We start from the raw sequence: 15,240 nt of genomic DNA, 5'->3' as shown, positions 1-15,240 counted from the left end.
TTCTCCCTGAAACCTGGTGAGTCATGCCTTCACTGTTGGCATTTATGTCAGCCTTCTGGCCTCCTCTACCCCCACTGCAGTAGCACAGTAAGCTCTTCACAGCGCTCTAGGGCTCTGTCAGTCCGTGTCTCCAATCCCTCTGTATTTCTCCTGCAAATCAGCCACACGATCAGGCTTATCATTGCAGTAGCCCACTTTGGGTACTGATGTGTGTGTTACGTACTTACTGCTGTGACAGGCTATCTGGCAAAAGCAACTTAAGGAAGGATTTATTTGACTCGAAGTTTGAGAGAAGTCCCATGGTGGAGTGTGATCGTAGGTGGTTTCAAGTGCCTGGGTCTCCTCAGCTCTGGAGCAGGAAGCAGAGTCCATACAGGAAGCAGGGTCCAGCTGTGAATCTCAAGGCCACTCAGGTGACCCACTGCCTTCATTAAGGTTCAACCTGCTAAGCTGCCAAAGATTCCACAACCTTTCATTAATTGTTCTCTCTCTCTCTCTCTCTCTCTCTCTCTCTCTGTCACACACCTCACACACACACTCACACACTCATTCCTAAATATAACCTGCTTAGTCTGTATAATGTTACTTGTATGTATGTATGCATGTAGGACTGACCATTTAAAATTGGAAACCGATTGGTAGCTCTTCCCCAGGGAAGGCTATTTTTCCCACACTGACCGACCATTCCTTAGTTGCCTGTAGCTCTTTGTGAAGGGCTAAGGCTGTGTGGACTCCACCCCCATCTGCTGTGGTATGGCTGTTGTTACCTTCCGTTCAGCTCGTGTTTAGGCTGCCATGTTGCTGAGAGTTTATGTGTATAGCTTCTGACATTCCTAGGAGATAGTAATCTCACACAGACTCCCTGCTGTCTGGTTCTTAAAATCTCTGCCCCCTTCCTCAGTCTTCCTCAGCCTTCCTCCAGCCTTCCTCAGCCTTCCTCCAGCCTCATAGGAATTGTTTGTAGATGTAAACATTGAGACTGGGCTCCACAGCTCTGTGTTCTGATTGGCTGTGGTTTTCTGTACTGGTCCCCATCTTGTTGCAAAGAGAGGTTTCCTTGAAGAGGGGTGAACACTAGGCTTATCTGTGGGTATAAGGGCAATGTGCAATGTAGGAGTTATGTTTGATGCTGTTTACTAAAATGGAAGTTGTAGGTTCTCCTTCAAGATCCCTGGCATCATCAGCCCTGGGGAGTTGGCAGACATCCTTCTTGTTGAGCCGGTCTTAAGTCTAATTAGAGAGATGTTGGTTAGTGCCAAGGTATGAGTGCTCCTACGGCACCCTTAGCGTTATGCCGCCATGCTGGCTCATCATATGGTCCTAGGCATCAGAGCTGAGTAGGTCTGTTGGCTGCCTCCTTCCTTTGGAGGAGGCATTCAGGTCAGTTCCAGCTCTGGTGTCTTTATGGTGTCTTCAACAGTAGAGGCTTTCCTTTTGCCCCCTGGGACAATCAATGGTAATATCAGTAGCCTATAATGTTTGAGACCCTGATCAACCAGCAGCTCAAAAGAGAGCTTTTCATGCCTGGTACTAGGGTTTTGGTTAAGTGGTCTTTGGCTCTTGGAGGGAGCATTTTCAACCCAGAAATTTTCATGTAAACAATATATGTATATTTATATAGACTATGTGCCTTAAAGTTTTTTAAAAGGTAGATAGTTAATAGTATGATTCCTTGTGACCTTTTCAGATCTCCTTACTGTTATTTTATCCTTTTTCTTCTTTTACATATTTATGGCAGAGATACTTTTAAGCAGAGGGTGGATTTGTCTCTCTTTTCTTGATATCTTCTATTTTTGTTTGCTACCTTGAGAGACACATAGAAAACTTATTAAAAATTGCCATGTGGAGCTGGGTTCACTACTTCCATGTCTGGATTCCCAGGACTGGAAAAGAAGCAGAGCAATCTTGAATCTGAGGCTTGCTTAGGTTAGAGATAGCAAGACCTGTGTCAAAACAAACATCAGTAGCAACCCCCCCAAAACAACAAAAACAAACCAAACAACACTAAAACCTGCACCACCAGCAGCAAAACAGTGATGTAGACAGATTCTTTCATCCACACACTCAGCAGCCAGTGTTGTCATTGTAGCCTGTGTGCCAGCACCTGTGCTGACCTCTCCTGCAGCTCAGGCTAAGCTGCTGGTGAAGAGAAGCACTGTCCTTGCGACAGACTCCCCCCCCCACATACGTGACAGACCCCCCCCACGTGACAGACTCCCCCCCACACACGTGACAAACTCCCCCCCCCACACATGACAGACTCCCCCCCACACACACGTGACAGACTACACACACACACACACACGTGACAGACTACACACACACACACACACACACACACACACACACACACACACACACACACACACACACACACTCCCCTCACCGTGGTCCCAGCAATTAGCATGGAAGCTTTCATTTGAGATATTTCTACTCTAATATCTTGTGATTTTAGAAGCAGCTTTATTTCTGCCTCTGCAGTTGTCACCTTTTCTTTTCGGGTACATCTCATGATGTGTGTGCCATTAATTCCCACGAGTCTGATACCTCCCTCCTCCCACCCACAGTGTTAAAATAGTATGTATTATGGTTGCCAGTGTGCTCTGTGCTCCAAACAGTGATGGTTTGGGCTGGGGAAAGACTGGGACTCCTGAAGATTTGGGGATTGATTGGCTTTTGACAGTGTTTGCTGTTCCTTGGGGCTTTTACCACAGTGAACAGAGTGGGTCTGGAGCTGCTGTTACAGGCGTCTTCATCCCCAAAGTGTGAGGTTTTGTGAGCACTCTGACCTTAGTGTTGTCTGCACATACTGACTAACCTCAGAAGCTGTTTGCTCAGTAAGTGGCTAAGAAGCTCCTGCCTCCAAAATGAAGGGGCGTCAGACAGGCGTCCAGGTAGAAACAGGTCTTATGCCTGCTGCAGTTTCCTTTCTGGGTGGAGAAGGTGTTTCCTTGTTCAAGGTCAGAAAACCCTGATACCAAAGAATGCTGGCTTTAGGTCAGTTTAGCTTTCTTCATGCCACTTAAGTGCCGTGTGCTGACACCATGTTACCTCAAAGCAGAGACTCTTTCCAAACTCTTTTGTGTTTCCCAGAATATTCTGCTCCCTGTGGAGCTCAGGGAGCCATCAGCTTAATTATTTTAATGTAAATTCTGAGTATTGATCTTTAAAACCTGTAATATTTAATGTTCATGAACATAAAGTAAGCAATTGAAGTACTTTCAAAGACATTTTCCAACAGCTGTACAGCTATGTTTGTTTGTGGATTCTGTTGTTCCATCTCTATATGGGTTTGGAAATTGAACTTGGACTGCCAGAGATAATAATCTTTACCCCATCAGCAGCTACCTTTTGTTTTTATATGACTTCCTGAAGTGCCCACCCCACTGGGGGACAAAGGCTCATGTACCCCAGGCTAGCCTCAGACTCACTGTGTTGTGGATAATAACCTTGAACTTGGTCCTCCTACCTACGATTCCCAAGTGCTGGTGTTACAGGCATGGGCCTCCATGTACAGTTTATGTGGTTGTGTGTGTACCGAACCCAGGGCTTTGTGCATGAGAGGCAAACTCGCTACCAGCTGAGCTAGATCCCTAGCCTATATTCTGGTTTTTGTTGTTGTTTTGTTTTGTTTTTTGATGATGAATTTTCCTTATATGGTTTACTGTCTATGTGTTCACTTGTTTGTTTTGAGATAGGTTCTCATGTATCACGGTCTGGCCTGAAACTCACTGAGGATGACCTCTACCTTCCAAGTTTTGGGCTACAGCCCATACGCTACAATCCTGCCTCCTGTTCTTCTCCTCCTCTTTCTCCTCTTCTTCCTCCTTCTGTTTGTTTTTAAGATTGATTTTTATGTGTGCTCTGTCTGTGTATGGTATGTGCATATGAGTCAGAGATAGGATCTGCATCTAGAGTTACAGACTGTTGTGAGCCACCCAGTTCGGGTGCTGGGAACCACACTCAGGCCTTCTGCAAGAGCAGTATGTGTTCTTAACCCTGAGCCATCACTCCAGTCCCTTTCTATAGCGTTGAGAGTGTTCGGGGGTAACTCTGTTCGGGACTGGTAAGTGCCTCCTGATTCAGCCTTCTCACAGAGACCTCGAAATCTGAAGTCAGGAGTCAGCTGCACCACTGGCCTGCACTGAGTGACCAGGGCAAGCCTGTGGACCACTAGCCTCCAGAAGCCAGTGTCTCTTCTGTGAGATAAAAGCAGTGTCCTCTCTGGTTATTACAATGATTTAAAAAATGACCTGATGTGGCACGGTCTGGTGTGAACTTAGCACAGTACAGCAGTTTTGTTGTTGACATCTCTCTTTGAAAGTAGGAAAGGTACATTTTAATTAAGCTGGTTTTATTTAGAAAGTTAGTGAGAATGACTGCACTGCACTGTAATTACAGTTCAAGATTCCTGGTACTTGACAGAAAAACAAGACACAAGAAAAGGCTAGATCATGTTAAATCTGTGGAGTTGTGACTAGAAGTGAGAATCTTCTCATGTAAAGAGTTTTCTACTAGAGAGGCCTATTAGTTTATTGTTTTGAAAAATGAAATTTAGATGAGTTGGAGAGATGACTCAGAGGTTAAGACCACTGGCTGTTCTTCCGGAGATCCTGGGTTCAGTTCCTAGCACTTACATGGCAGCTCGCACACATCTATAATTCCAGTTTCAGGGGATCTGATACCAGACACACAAGTAGTGCACATTCATAAAATGGAGACAAAAACTCATATACATAAAGGAAAACAAATCCTTTAAAGTAGGGGCCTGAAGGCTGAGGTTGAAAGGGTTGCTTGCTTTGGCTCTTCCTTTTTGGAACAGCTTGATGACATCCTGTTATTCCTTGTGTGACATGGCCCAGCTCACTTCATTTGGCAGCCAGGAGTAGCAGTTTTACTGATACACATTTAACCTAACAGATAATTTACCTGTCTAAAGTGTTCACTGATTTTTAAAACTCCTTGCATGTTAGAGCTGTGAAACCTTAACAATAACCACCCAAATGAAACAGCACACCCTTTGCCTGTGACACCCCTTCCTGCTTTTCCCTGGCACTCTTGGCTTCAGATGTCTTAGGTGTGGTCTGTGACATCACAACAACCCTAAGGCTGAGTAATTTAGCAGGAGGAACAGGAGTGTATGTCTCAATTCTGGACAGTAGAACTTACAAAGTCAAGATACTGGCATCTGCTGTGAGCCGTGACAGTCCGCACATGGTGGAAGTCTGTAGGGCGGGCCCACATGTGTACTTGCTTGGCAGAGGAGCAAGGGGGAGTGGCTGTACCCCACAAGCCCTTGCTTCAGCTGTACTAGTTCACTGATCATAACTTACTCAGGCTCCCCAGACATGTGCTTGCCTTCCTTTGTCTTCCTTCGCTGTCAAGTCGCATTTCCACACTCCACTCTGAGGTCCCTATTGTATGTGCTACACAATCAGGGTCTCCTGGCCTTGGTTTTCCTCTGGTTTCATGTTTATAGTGTAGACAGGTAGGGTAGACAGTGGTAGGACGTGTGTTAAATAGAAGCCGAGTTGAATTTAGAAACTGAAAGATAAACAAAGGTGAATTTGGCTTTATGTATGAGGAAATTGCTGACAGCATAAAGCTCTGCTTTAGAGGCTGGAGAGATCATGCAGTGGTTAAGAGCACTGGCTGCTCTTTCAAAGGACCCGGCTCAAATCTACGCGGTGGCTCAGAACCATCTGTATTCCAGTTCAAGGAGCTCTGGTGCCCCTTCTGTGCCCTCTGGGCTCTTGCATATAAGTGCAGCACAAACATACATGTGAACAAAACACTCATACACATAAAATAATTTTATAATTAAAAATAAACATTAAACTATTCAGCCACGTGCAGTCACACACCCTGGGAGGCAAAGGCAGGTGATCTCTGTGAGTTCGAGGCCAGCCTGGTCTACAAAGTGAGCACAGAGTGTACACAGACAAACCCTGTCTTGAAAAAAACAAAAACAAACCACCCATCAGTAGAATTAGCTACCTAGTGAAGAATGTTCCAGAACTACCTGAGCCACTACATCTGGCTTTTAGGTGTTGTACTAAACTCTTAAAGAATGGCAAGATAAAATATGTTCATCCTTCAGGCTATAATCTTTGAGATTATAATATAGAGAAATCTGTTTACCCAGCCTGATAGAAAACTACATTAAGAAAAAAGTTTTAGATATATTTGTTTTTATGTGTATGAGTGTTTTGCTACATGCATGCCTGCTGCTCATGGGGGTCAGAAGAAGATATCAGATCCTTCTGCTACGAGAGTCACAGATGGTTGTGAGCCTCCATATAAATGATAGGAACTGAACCCAGGTCTCCTTCAAAAACAAGTGTTCTTAACTACTGAGCCTAATACTTGCATTTGCTTTTTAAATTTGCCCTGTCTGCAAGATGTGCAAGGATAAAGACAGAGCAGAGACTGAGTGAATATCCAGCCAGTGCCTGGCCTAACCTGAGGTCCACCCCTGGGAGAGAGCCTACCCCTGCCACTGTGACCAGTGCTATGCTTGCAGATTAGAGACTAGCATAGCTGTCCTCTGAGAGGTTCCTCCCAGCCCCAGATCGAAACAGATGCTGAGAGTCATAGCCAAATATTGGGCAAAGTGTAGGGAGTCTTGTGGAAAGTGGAGGGGAGAATAGAAGGGCCTGGACAGACAGGAGCTCCACAAAAAGGCAAACAGAGCCAACTAACCAGGGCCCAGAGGGGTGTGTGGAGACTGAAGCACCAATCAAGGACTAGACGTAGACTGGACCTAGGCCCCCTGCACAGATGTAGCTGATGGGCAGCTCAGGCTTCATGTGGGACCCCTAGTAAGGGGCGTGGGGGCTGTCTCTGACATGGACTCTGCTGCCTGATTTTTGATCACTTCCCCCTGGTGGAGCTGCCTCGCCAGGCCACAGAGGAAGAAGATGCATTCAATCATGATATGCTGGGGTGGATTGGTAGGGAGTGACTCCCCTTTTCTGAGGGAATGGAGGGGAGGAGATATGTGCAAGTGGGAAGGAGGGTGGGGCTGGGAGGAGAGGAGGGAGGGTCCTACGATCAGGATGTAAATTGAAAACAATAAAAAAAAATGTGCATTAATTATAAATAGAACACTGTAGTTAGAGCTGTAGACTCTGGATTTACCAGATCTTTGTCTAGGTGCCATTTTTATCTACTGTGTGGCCAGGGCAGGAACTCCAGCACTGCATTTCTCAGCTTCCTCAGCTAGAATTTGGGATCAAGAAGAGTCTCTCTTAGTTTGGGTTTCCTTTGCCAGACCAGCATCCCTTATAACCAGCATCCCTATGACCAGGCCAGCACTTATAAATGCAAACATTTCACTGGGGCTGGCTTACAGTTTCAGAGGCTTAGTTCTTTATCATGGCGGGAAGCATGGCAGCGTGCAGGCAGACATGGTGCTGGAGGAGCTGAGAGTTCTACATCTTCATCTGCAGGCAGCAGGAGGAGACTGTGTGCCACACTGGGTGGAGCTTGAACATAGGAGACCTCAAAGTCCTACCCCTGCAGTGACTCACCTCCTAATAGCGCCATTCCCATGAGCCAAGCATTCAAACACATGAGTCTGTGGGCTATACCTATTCAAACCACCACCGAGTAGCTGTCGTTTTGAACAGTTGCTACGAGTCTATAGTTTATCTCATGCACAGAAGATCTCAATAAGTATTTCAGGGTTATAATAATATAATAATAATTACATAATAAATAAAATATTCTCACTGATATTTCAGTGTGGGCGAGTGTGGATGGTTATTAACAAGAACAGAAGCGTAACCTCGTGTTTACATTTTTCTTAGAGGAAACACGAGAATAGAAGAGGCCTGTGAAATGTATACCAGAGCTGCAAATATGTTCAAGATGGCCAAGAACTGGAGTGGTACGTACAACTTTCTGTTTATTTACCAGGCAAATGCTTTAAAAACTTTTGTAGAAAGACAGGGCTGTGTATTCCCTTTAAAGAGTGAGACAAAAATAAAATAAAATAAAATAAAGAGTGAGACAGGCACTGGTGCTGAAAGGATCCTCATCTCAGGCACTAACCTGGTTTCAAGGTTGGGCACTGGGACAATATCCGCCTCCATTTCTGTAAGCCATCCAGTGCAGTAGGCTTGTGGGGCTTGAAAGCAAGAATGCCATAGACTAGGAAGGTAGGTAGTGATCTTTTGCTTCTTAGAATTGTATTCCAGTAAAAACAGTGCCATAATTATAGGAAAAGACATTGCGAACTTGAGAACTAACAAGGTAGATAGATAAAAATGCCTTAGATGAGTTAAGAACGTCAGAGTATTCTCTGCTCTGAATCCACTGAGAACTGAGTGACAGTGGGAGAGCTCTGCTCTGTTGTGAGCACATTCTTTAAGGTAAGCCCTCACCGGGAGCAGGTCAGTCAGATCCTGCTTCCCCCTGTCTGAGGGGATTGCCCTTGCTAATACTAATTGGAGAGAAAAAGACATCTTCTTCCCTGGGTGAAGAGACTTCTATAGCTCAGATGGTGACAGTGTCCTTATGTAAGTGAACTGAGAGGCAGCCTTGGGCCAGAGAGAATGTGCATCTCCCACTTGGCAGACAACTGTTGTAAGATGCAGAGTGGCTCCTGCCTCTCACTAGCTGTGTTTCCTATTGCCTTGAAGGCAGGCATTTTGTTGTTTCAAAGGAGAAGATGCTTTTGAGCTGGGTGGATCTGAAAGGCTGCATCTGCCTCTGAAGTTCATTTATCAGCTTAGTTTGCAGTAGCACTTTAGTTAAAAGGGAGATGGAAGGGTTTTAAAAGCACTTATGCCCACATTGTATTTTACTGGAGTACAAGCAGAATTCCTCCCAGCAGCCCATCTTTTCTATTCAAGTCCTATAATCACAGGTGAAAACTGATCTTACCTGGGAGTGTTACCTGCTTTTTCCGAAGGTCAGATCCCTGGAAATTCACTTGGAAAGGCCCCTGTCCTCTATGCGCCTGTGGAGGCCTTCCATGTAACCCGCCTCTGTCTGTTGCAGAGTGGTGGTCTCCAGGTAGCCCCCCAATGCCCTCATGTTCTGCTCTTTCTCAGTTTTGTCTTGAAACAATATCTGCTGACCGTTGCCCAGGTTGTCCTGGAACTCGTCAGCCCAGGTAGATCTTGTACTTGGAGCATCATCCTGCCCCAGTCCCCCAGGTGCTGTGATAGTAGGCACGTGTCCCCGTGCCTAGCCATCCTGCCCCAGTCCCCAGGTGCTATGATAGTAGGCACGTGTCCCCGTGCCTAGCCATCCTGCCCCAGTCCCCCAGGTGCTGTGATAGTAGGCACGTGCCCCCGTGCCTAGCTCCCAGTCAGTCTGAAAGAGGCTCAATAAGGCAGGTCATAAATTGTGTCTGTACACTGACCTTCCAGGACTGTCTTCTTCCTTTCTCTGACTGACCTCCTCTGTTCACACCCCTGGCTCCTGCCCCAGAGCCTTGGCATGCGCTCTGACCTCCGTCTACTCACTTTTGCCCTTGCTTGCTGCTTTCTTCTAGTTCATCCTCAAATGTTATCTTCTCAGCCACTTCTCTTTTGACTACCCCACATAGACAATAATTTCCTTCCTGGAAACACTATCTTCCCCACTGCCACCTTAGCACCTAGCAAAAACATGGAAGCTACGTGGTGTTTTAGGTATTTATATTTGCATGTATCGTCATATGGTGGCCCTCACTAGCATCTACCTTGGACGGCCAGAGTGTTTACGTGTTTGCATTCTGATTGCATCTCCAGGGTCCACATTGTATCTCTGATGTGGTAGATATTCAATATATTATTTGTTAATTGAATAAATACAAGGCTCTGAAGCTAAAGCAGTGGTGACACCGTTTTGTCATTTTATAATTTTAAAAGTTCTTTTATAATGATTAAGCTGATGCTTTTCAGCCACTATTCAGACTCAGCCTGACAACTTGGGAAACTTCCCCGAGGCCATCCTCCTTTAAAGACACTGCTGTTAGCCGTGACGGGAATGTGTGTTCCAAGGGATAAAGTGGTGGCATGAAAACGTAAAACCAGCGCCAACTGTCATCTTGAAGATGGAGGTAGCCCTAAGGAGCCAGCTGTTGTGCTGTGCCCCCAGCAGGAAAAGGAGAGGTCCTGTACCCCCAGCAGGAAAAGGAGAGGTCCTGATTGGTTCGGGGAAGGTGAATGCAATCGAAAGTGAAATGGTGGTGGAGCTGTAAAGAAGCAAGGGCTGTGTTGGAGCACAGGGTGTGCTGAGGAGAGGGGGTTGACTGCGGTCGTGAACATGGCCAGCACCTGTGCTTCCAGAGCCAGGCCCTCCCAGGCGCTTCATGGCAGGTCCCGGCCACTGCATGCTTCAAGCAGAGCCTGTCAAGTCTGCAGCCAGCTGGGCCTTGGCGCTTCTCAGAGTCTTGTACCTCGGATGTGGCTCCCGATTGCCAGCTGGGATCATTCTGATTCAGCTCTAACCCTGAGGCCAGTTCTCGTTGGTTGGCGTTTCCTTTAGTCTTTTTATGCTGCTAGAACAAAATACCTTTATCTGAGTAATTTATAAATACAGAAGTACATCGCTTACAACTTCAGAAGCCGAAGGGTCAAAGATCTGAGGTGCCAGCAGATTCTGTATCTGGTGAGGACCCTTCTTGGCTTCCACGATGGCGTTTTCTTGCTTCATCCCACATGACAGAGGGAGCAAGGCGGCTTTTCAATACCTTGTACAAGGGTACTAATTCCACTCGTAAGTGTGGAGCACTCATGGATTGACCACTTCTTCAAAGGCCCCAGTGGGCGATCTTATTCCAATGGGTATTGGATTCCAAATATGAAGGGTAGAGGACACCTGCATTAGACCACAGGAGCACGCATGTTGTGCTTGGTAGTAAATGCTTTCTAAATTTTATGTGTGCTCTTGTGTCAAAAACAGAGGCCCAGGACAAGAATGGAACTGCAGCAGGCGACAGGGTTTGCATGGCTTCCTTTCCTTGAGTGATTATCATAAGTCCATGTAGGAATTAGGCTAATACCTGTGGAGAGAGAGGGTATTTGAGATGAGGGCAACAGCTAAAGCTTTCACGGAATTGGATGTTTTGTTTCTTAAGAGTAAATGTAAAACAAGTGGCTGTTTAGCAGAGCACACTGCTGTGTGCTTGTTAGGACTGCCCCTCACTGTGAGCAGAGCACCCAGGACGGTGTGAAGGGGGAGAGGCTCATTAGCCAGAGGCTTCAGGGCTCAGTCAGGGCTTGTTTGACCCCATGTGCATAGGCAGAATGTCATGGCAGTGGAAGGGTGGGGGAGGTGAAGGGGTGGGAGAGGTGGGGGATGGGGGGTGGAGGGGTGATGGTGGTAGAGGGGCTTCTTCACCTTATGTGGACAGGAAACAAGAGCAAGGAAAGGAAGGTGGCCCTGACAAGCCTTAGTCCCCAGGCCTCATCTAGGCACACCTCTTGAAGCGTCTAGAACTAACCAAATAACTCCACCATCTGGCGACTTAGCATTCAGAACATGGGCCTGGGCACGGCATTGCACGCCTGTGGTCCTGAGTCTTGGGAGGCTGAGGCAGGAGAGGACTGTAAGCTCAGCTTCGGGGGATGTAGGATCCTATCTTAGCAAACCTCCACTTCCCTGCAAGTATTTTAAACCCTAAGGCTCTTTGCTATTCTAAGTCATGTTTTTCCTCATGGAGCAGATTCCACAGTGACACTATGGGTACTGGGATTGAGAAATTAATAGATGAATTCCCTTGGCTTCAGTGCTTTGCCTTGAGGCTGGGGCACCCCTTGTTGGCTGATCTTATGGTGTGTGATAGAGCTCAAGAGCCTAACTGCTTGCTACCTGTCGTTGAGTGGGGGCCAGAGAAAGGAGGCTCAGTGTCCGGGATGCTTGGCAGGCCCTCTAGGACAGTCAGGGAAGAGCGAACAACACCCAGCTGTACTTGTCTCTGGCTGCAGGCCTTCTCTTTAGAGACCTGGACCTCTTCTGTGTGGGACTCTTCTTTGGGCAACTGTTCCTCACCCTTAACTGTGGTATCTTCTTCAGCTGCAGGAAATGCATTTTGTCAAGCCGCCAAACTCCACATGCAGCTTCAGAGCAAACACGACTCGGCTACCAGCTTTGTGGATGCTGGGAATGCTTACAAGAAGGCGGACCCTCAAGGTAAGGCCACCAGGCAGCTCTGTGACTGGCCGGTGTGCCACGCCAAGGCCTGTGCTAAGAATTCTTGCATTGTGGGATTTTAAAAAAGAAATTTTGGTGTATTTAATAATGTCAACTCTTTAATCATCAGCACATCAACTTGGAGGGGTTAAGGGATATTTGAGACAGTTTTTTGGGGGGGATTTTTTGTTTTTAGTTTTTACCATATAGCTAAAGCTGGCCTCAGACTCGCAGCTCTGCCCTCTCCCATCTCTGCTTCCCAAGTGTGAGATTACGGGCGCCTTATCTCAGCTTCATGGAATATATTCTTGAACTAAGAAGGAAGTCTTGCTGTTCCTGTCCTCCTGGGGGTGTTTCACTTTGCCAGGCAGGTAAAAGGTGTTTTAACCACACTGTACTACTTTTCACTGTTTTCAAAGCATTCTCTTTTTGAAGAAAGAATATTGGACTTTAAATTAGTTAAATTTTGCAAATGTTACTTCTTTTTGGAGAAGTATTAAGGGTAATAAAATTCCATACACATAGGAGTCTTTGAGTCTTCTTATCTTTTGTAGTCTATTTGTTTAACACACAAATTTAAACTTCAAGCTTTTTTGTATAAAGATTAATCTGAGTGTAGCAGGTATGAGTTGAACAGGCAGCGCGGTAGATCACGGTGCCTTCGTGTGGAGAGGACCACACAGGCATCCCAGGTGCTGGCTTGGGGCTGGTTGTGGTGATGTACACCTGTGGTCCCAGCCCTTGGGAGTTGCAGTCCAGCCTGGGCTATACGGAGTGACATTCTGTACCTTAATAGATTGTTTGTTGACCTGTTAAATGCTCACTTGCTAATTAAATTAAGGAGCTGAATGGTAAGGCTACAATTTCTGATAAAAAACGTTTGTGCCTGTGGAAACACATCTAAAACACTGGAAAAGAAAGTGCTGCCGCAGGAAGGCTGCGTGTTCCTGAGTGGTGAGACAGACGTGCTCTGCCTGTCTTCCTGTAATCTGTAAGGTGAAGGCACTTAGGGAGAACTCACTTCCCATGTTTGCTGTTCTGGTCATATTTCTGTTTCCTCCATTAGGCTTTGCCTCCTTGCTCCCTCTTTCAAACTGAAAGCAAGCTTGGCACTGCCAGCCATTCCGTTGTGTGGAAGGAAACTTCCTGGCTCTCGGTTATAGGAAGCAGACATCGTTTGGCATTGGCGTTGTAAAGTTTCCCTTTGTTACATGGAATACCAATCCCATTTTCTTAATGTTAGTCTACCAAAAGTTACACTTTGAGCCGCATACACATTTCTACATTTGGCTTAGGAGGTGAGCGAGCATTTTAAAGTGCTTTAGATGTTGGCCGCCTGAAGAGTAGAGACTGCTGAAATGGTCTTTATCTCGTGAAGAAGTGATATTTTCCAAAATTAATATAGATATGCATAATATTAATGAAGACTGCATTTACCTTGCATAGTGCAAGTGTGATTTATCAATGTTGGTGGCAATCCCTGTGGTCTTGTTTCATTTGTTAGTACACTCTGCCTCAGGGCGGACCCGCCGAGAGTTGCGGAACCAGCGTTACTGCAGCCACACTGCTTTAAATACTGGTGCAGCTGCTGGGAATGATGCCACACTAATGAATCTGGACCCTGCATGATTGTGTCCGCTCCTCCTAACCAGCCTGCCCGCCCTCCACCCCAAACTGTACCTCCTTACCACCAGTAGCAGCCAGGGATCAGGCTCAGCTGAACCCTCTTTCACTGAATGGACTTCTCGTTGTTTTTCTTAAATGCCCACGCTTCAGAGGCTATCAACTGCTTAAACGCAGCCATCGACATTTACACAGACATGGTAAGACCTTGCATTGCTTGAGTGGCTGTGGGGTGGAGGCCTGGAGCTGCTTGACAGTTGTATTTCTTCCTGTTCCCTAACAGATGGTGTTTGCATAGGTAAAACAGGCGTACAACTCTGTTTTCTCCCCTAGGGAAGGTTTACAATCGCAGCCAAGCATCACATCACCATTGCTGAGATCTATGAGACTGAGCTTGTGGACATTGAGAAGGTGAGCACTGACCATGCCCATGAGCTTGGTGCAGAAGGTGGACATGTGGCCTCTTAGGAATCCTCTCCTCCCCTTTCTCAGCTGACTTGAGGGGTCCAGAATCATTACAGGAGCCCTGGAGGAAACTGCCTCCACTTGGTTAGCTGAGTAAAGTGGCTTTTTGCTGGAGCGCCTGAGATTTACTTAGCTCACCTGTGGGTGTCAGAGTGGTGAGAAGACTTCCCACCTGCTTGTGAAGTTCTCTAAGGCTCTGGAGAAGCTGAAGGCAAACCCTGCGCCCTCAGTCAGCATCGCTCACTCAATGTCGCTGCTCTCATCTGGCCTGCTTGCCAGCTTTTCTTCATTATCTCTGAGCCAGCGGGTCTTAGACTGGATTCTCTTTTCACTTGCCACCCCGATCTCCCACACCCCACTCTGGTCAGCAGGTGTCCCTGTGCTTTCTCTAGTGCCACCCAGCTGGTGAAGAGTTTCTTTGGGTACTGTTCTCACTACTCCTGTGTCTCAGCCTTTCTCAGTTCCTTGTCCCCAGTTTCATGTGATTAGTGCCAGAGCCCCCAGTTGGTCTCCCACATTTGCTTCCTCATCCCCTCGTCTCAGACTCTCAAGGAGTAGAGCAGCCACAGTGAGCCTTGATGCTAGTGAGTCAGTCTGTATCCACTGCTTTGAGTTTTTGGTTTGTTTTTTTTTTTTTTAAAGATTCGTTTTTATATGTATGGGTGTTTTGTCTGCATGTAGGATGCCAGTATGGCTGCCTAACAAAGCACTGTCTCAAAATAAAAAGTTATATATATTTTACACACACACACACACACACACACACGAGAGAGAGAGCTAGCTTGTCACACTCCCTGACTTTGAGGCTCTTACATCTTATGAGCCATCCTTGTCTTCTCTTCCCCGATTGGATTCACAGGGTAATGGTCAGTGAAGTGTGAAATTTACGTTTGAGAAATCAATTAACCCAAAGTACTGGTTTGTCCCAGATATTATTTACTGTCATATGACAGATGCCTATTCATTCTCTTGATTAATTCACATATTTCAGCCATTAGGCTGCGAGAGACGTGCCATCATGCA

At 46.4% G+C, this 15,240-nt stretch overlaps 1 protein-coding gene across 1 annotated transcript in view; it reads left to right on the top strand.

Moving 5' to 3' along the window:
- Napb (NSF attachment protein beta) overlaps window positions 1-15,240 on the top strand; it is a 44,152-nt gene that overhangs the window by 12,217 nt on the left and 16,695 nt on the right. Inside the window, exons 2-5 of the mRNA XM_051144794.1 lie at window positions 7,812-7,891; window positions 12,013-12,129; window positions 13,906-13,952; window positions 14,086-14,163. Coding sequence (XP_051000751.1) covers window positions 7,812-7,891; window positions 12,013-12,129; window positions 13,906-13,952; window positions 14,086-14,163 — 322 coding nt within the window. The remainder of the gene's footprint in view (window positions 1-7,811; window positions 7,892-12,012; window positions 12,130-13,905; window positions 13,953-14,085; window positions 14,164-15,240) is intronic.

The sequence above is a fragment of the Acomys russatus genome, chromosome 4 (genome assembly GCF_903995435.1).
Source record: "Acomys russatus chromosome 4, mAcoRus1.1, whole genome shotgun sequence".
NCBI classification, from domain to species: Eukaryota; Metazoa; Chordata; class Mammalia; order Rodentia; family Muridae; genus Acomys; species Acomys russatus.
This window is presented reverse-complemented; position numbering and strand designations above follow the sequence as displayed.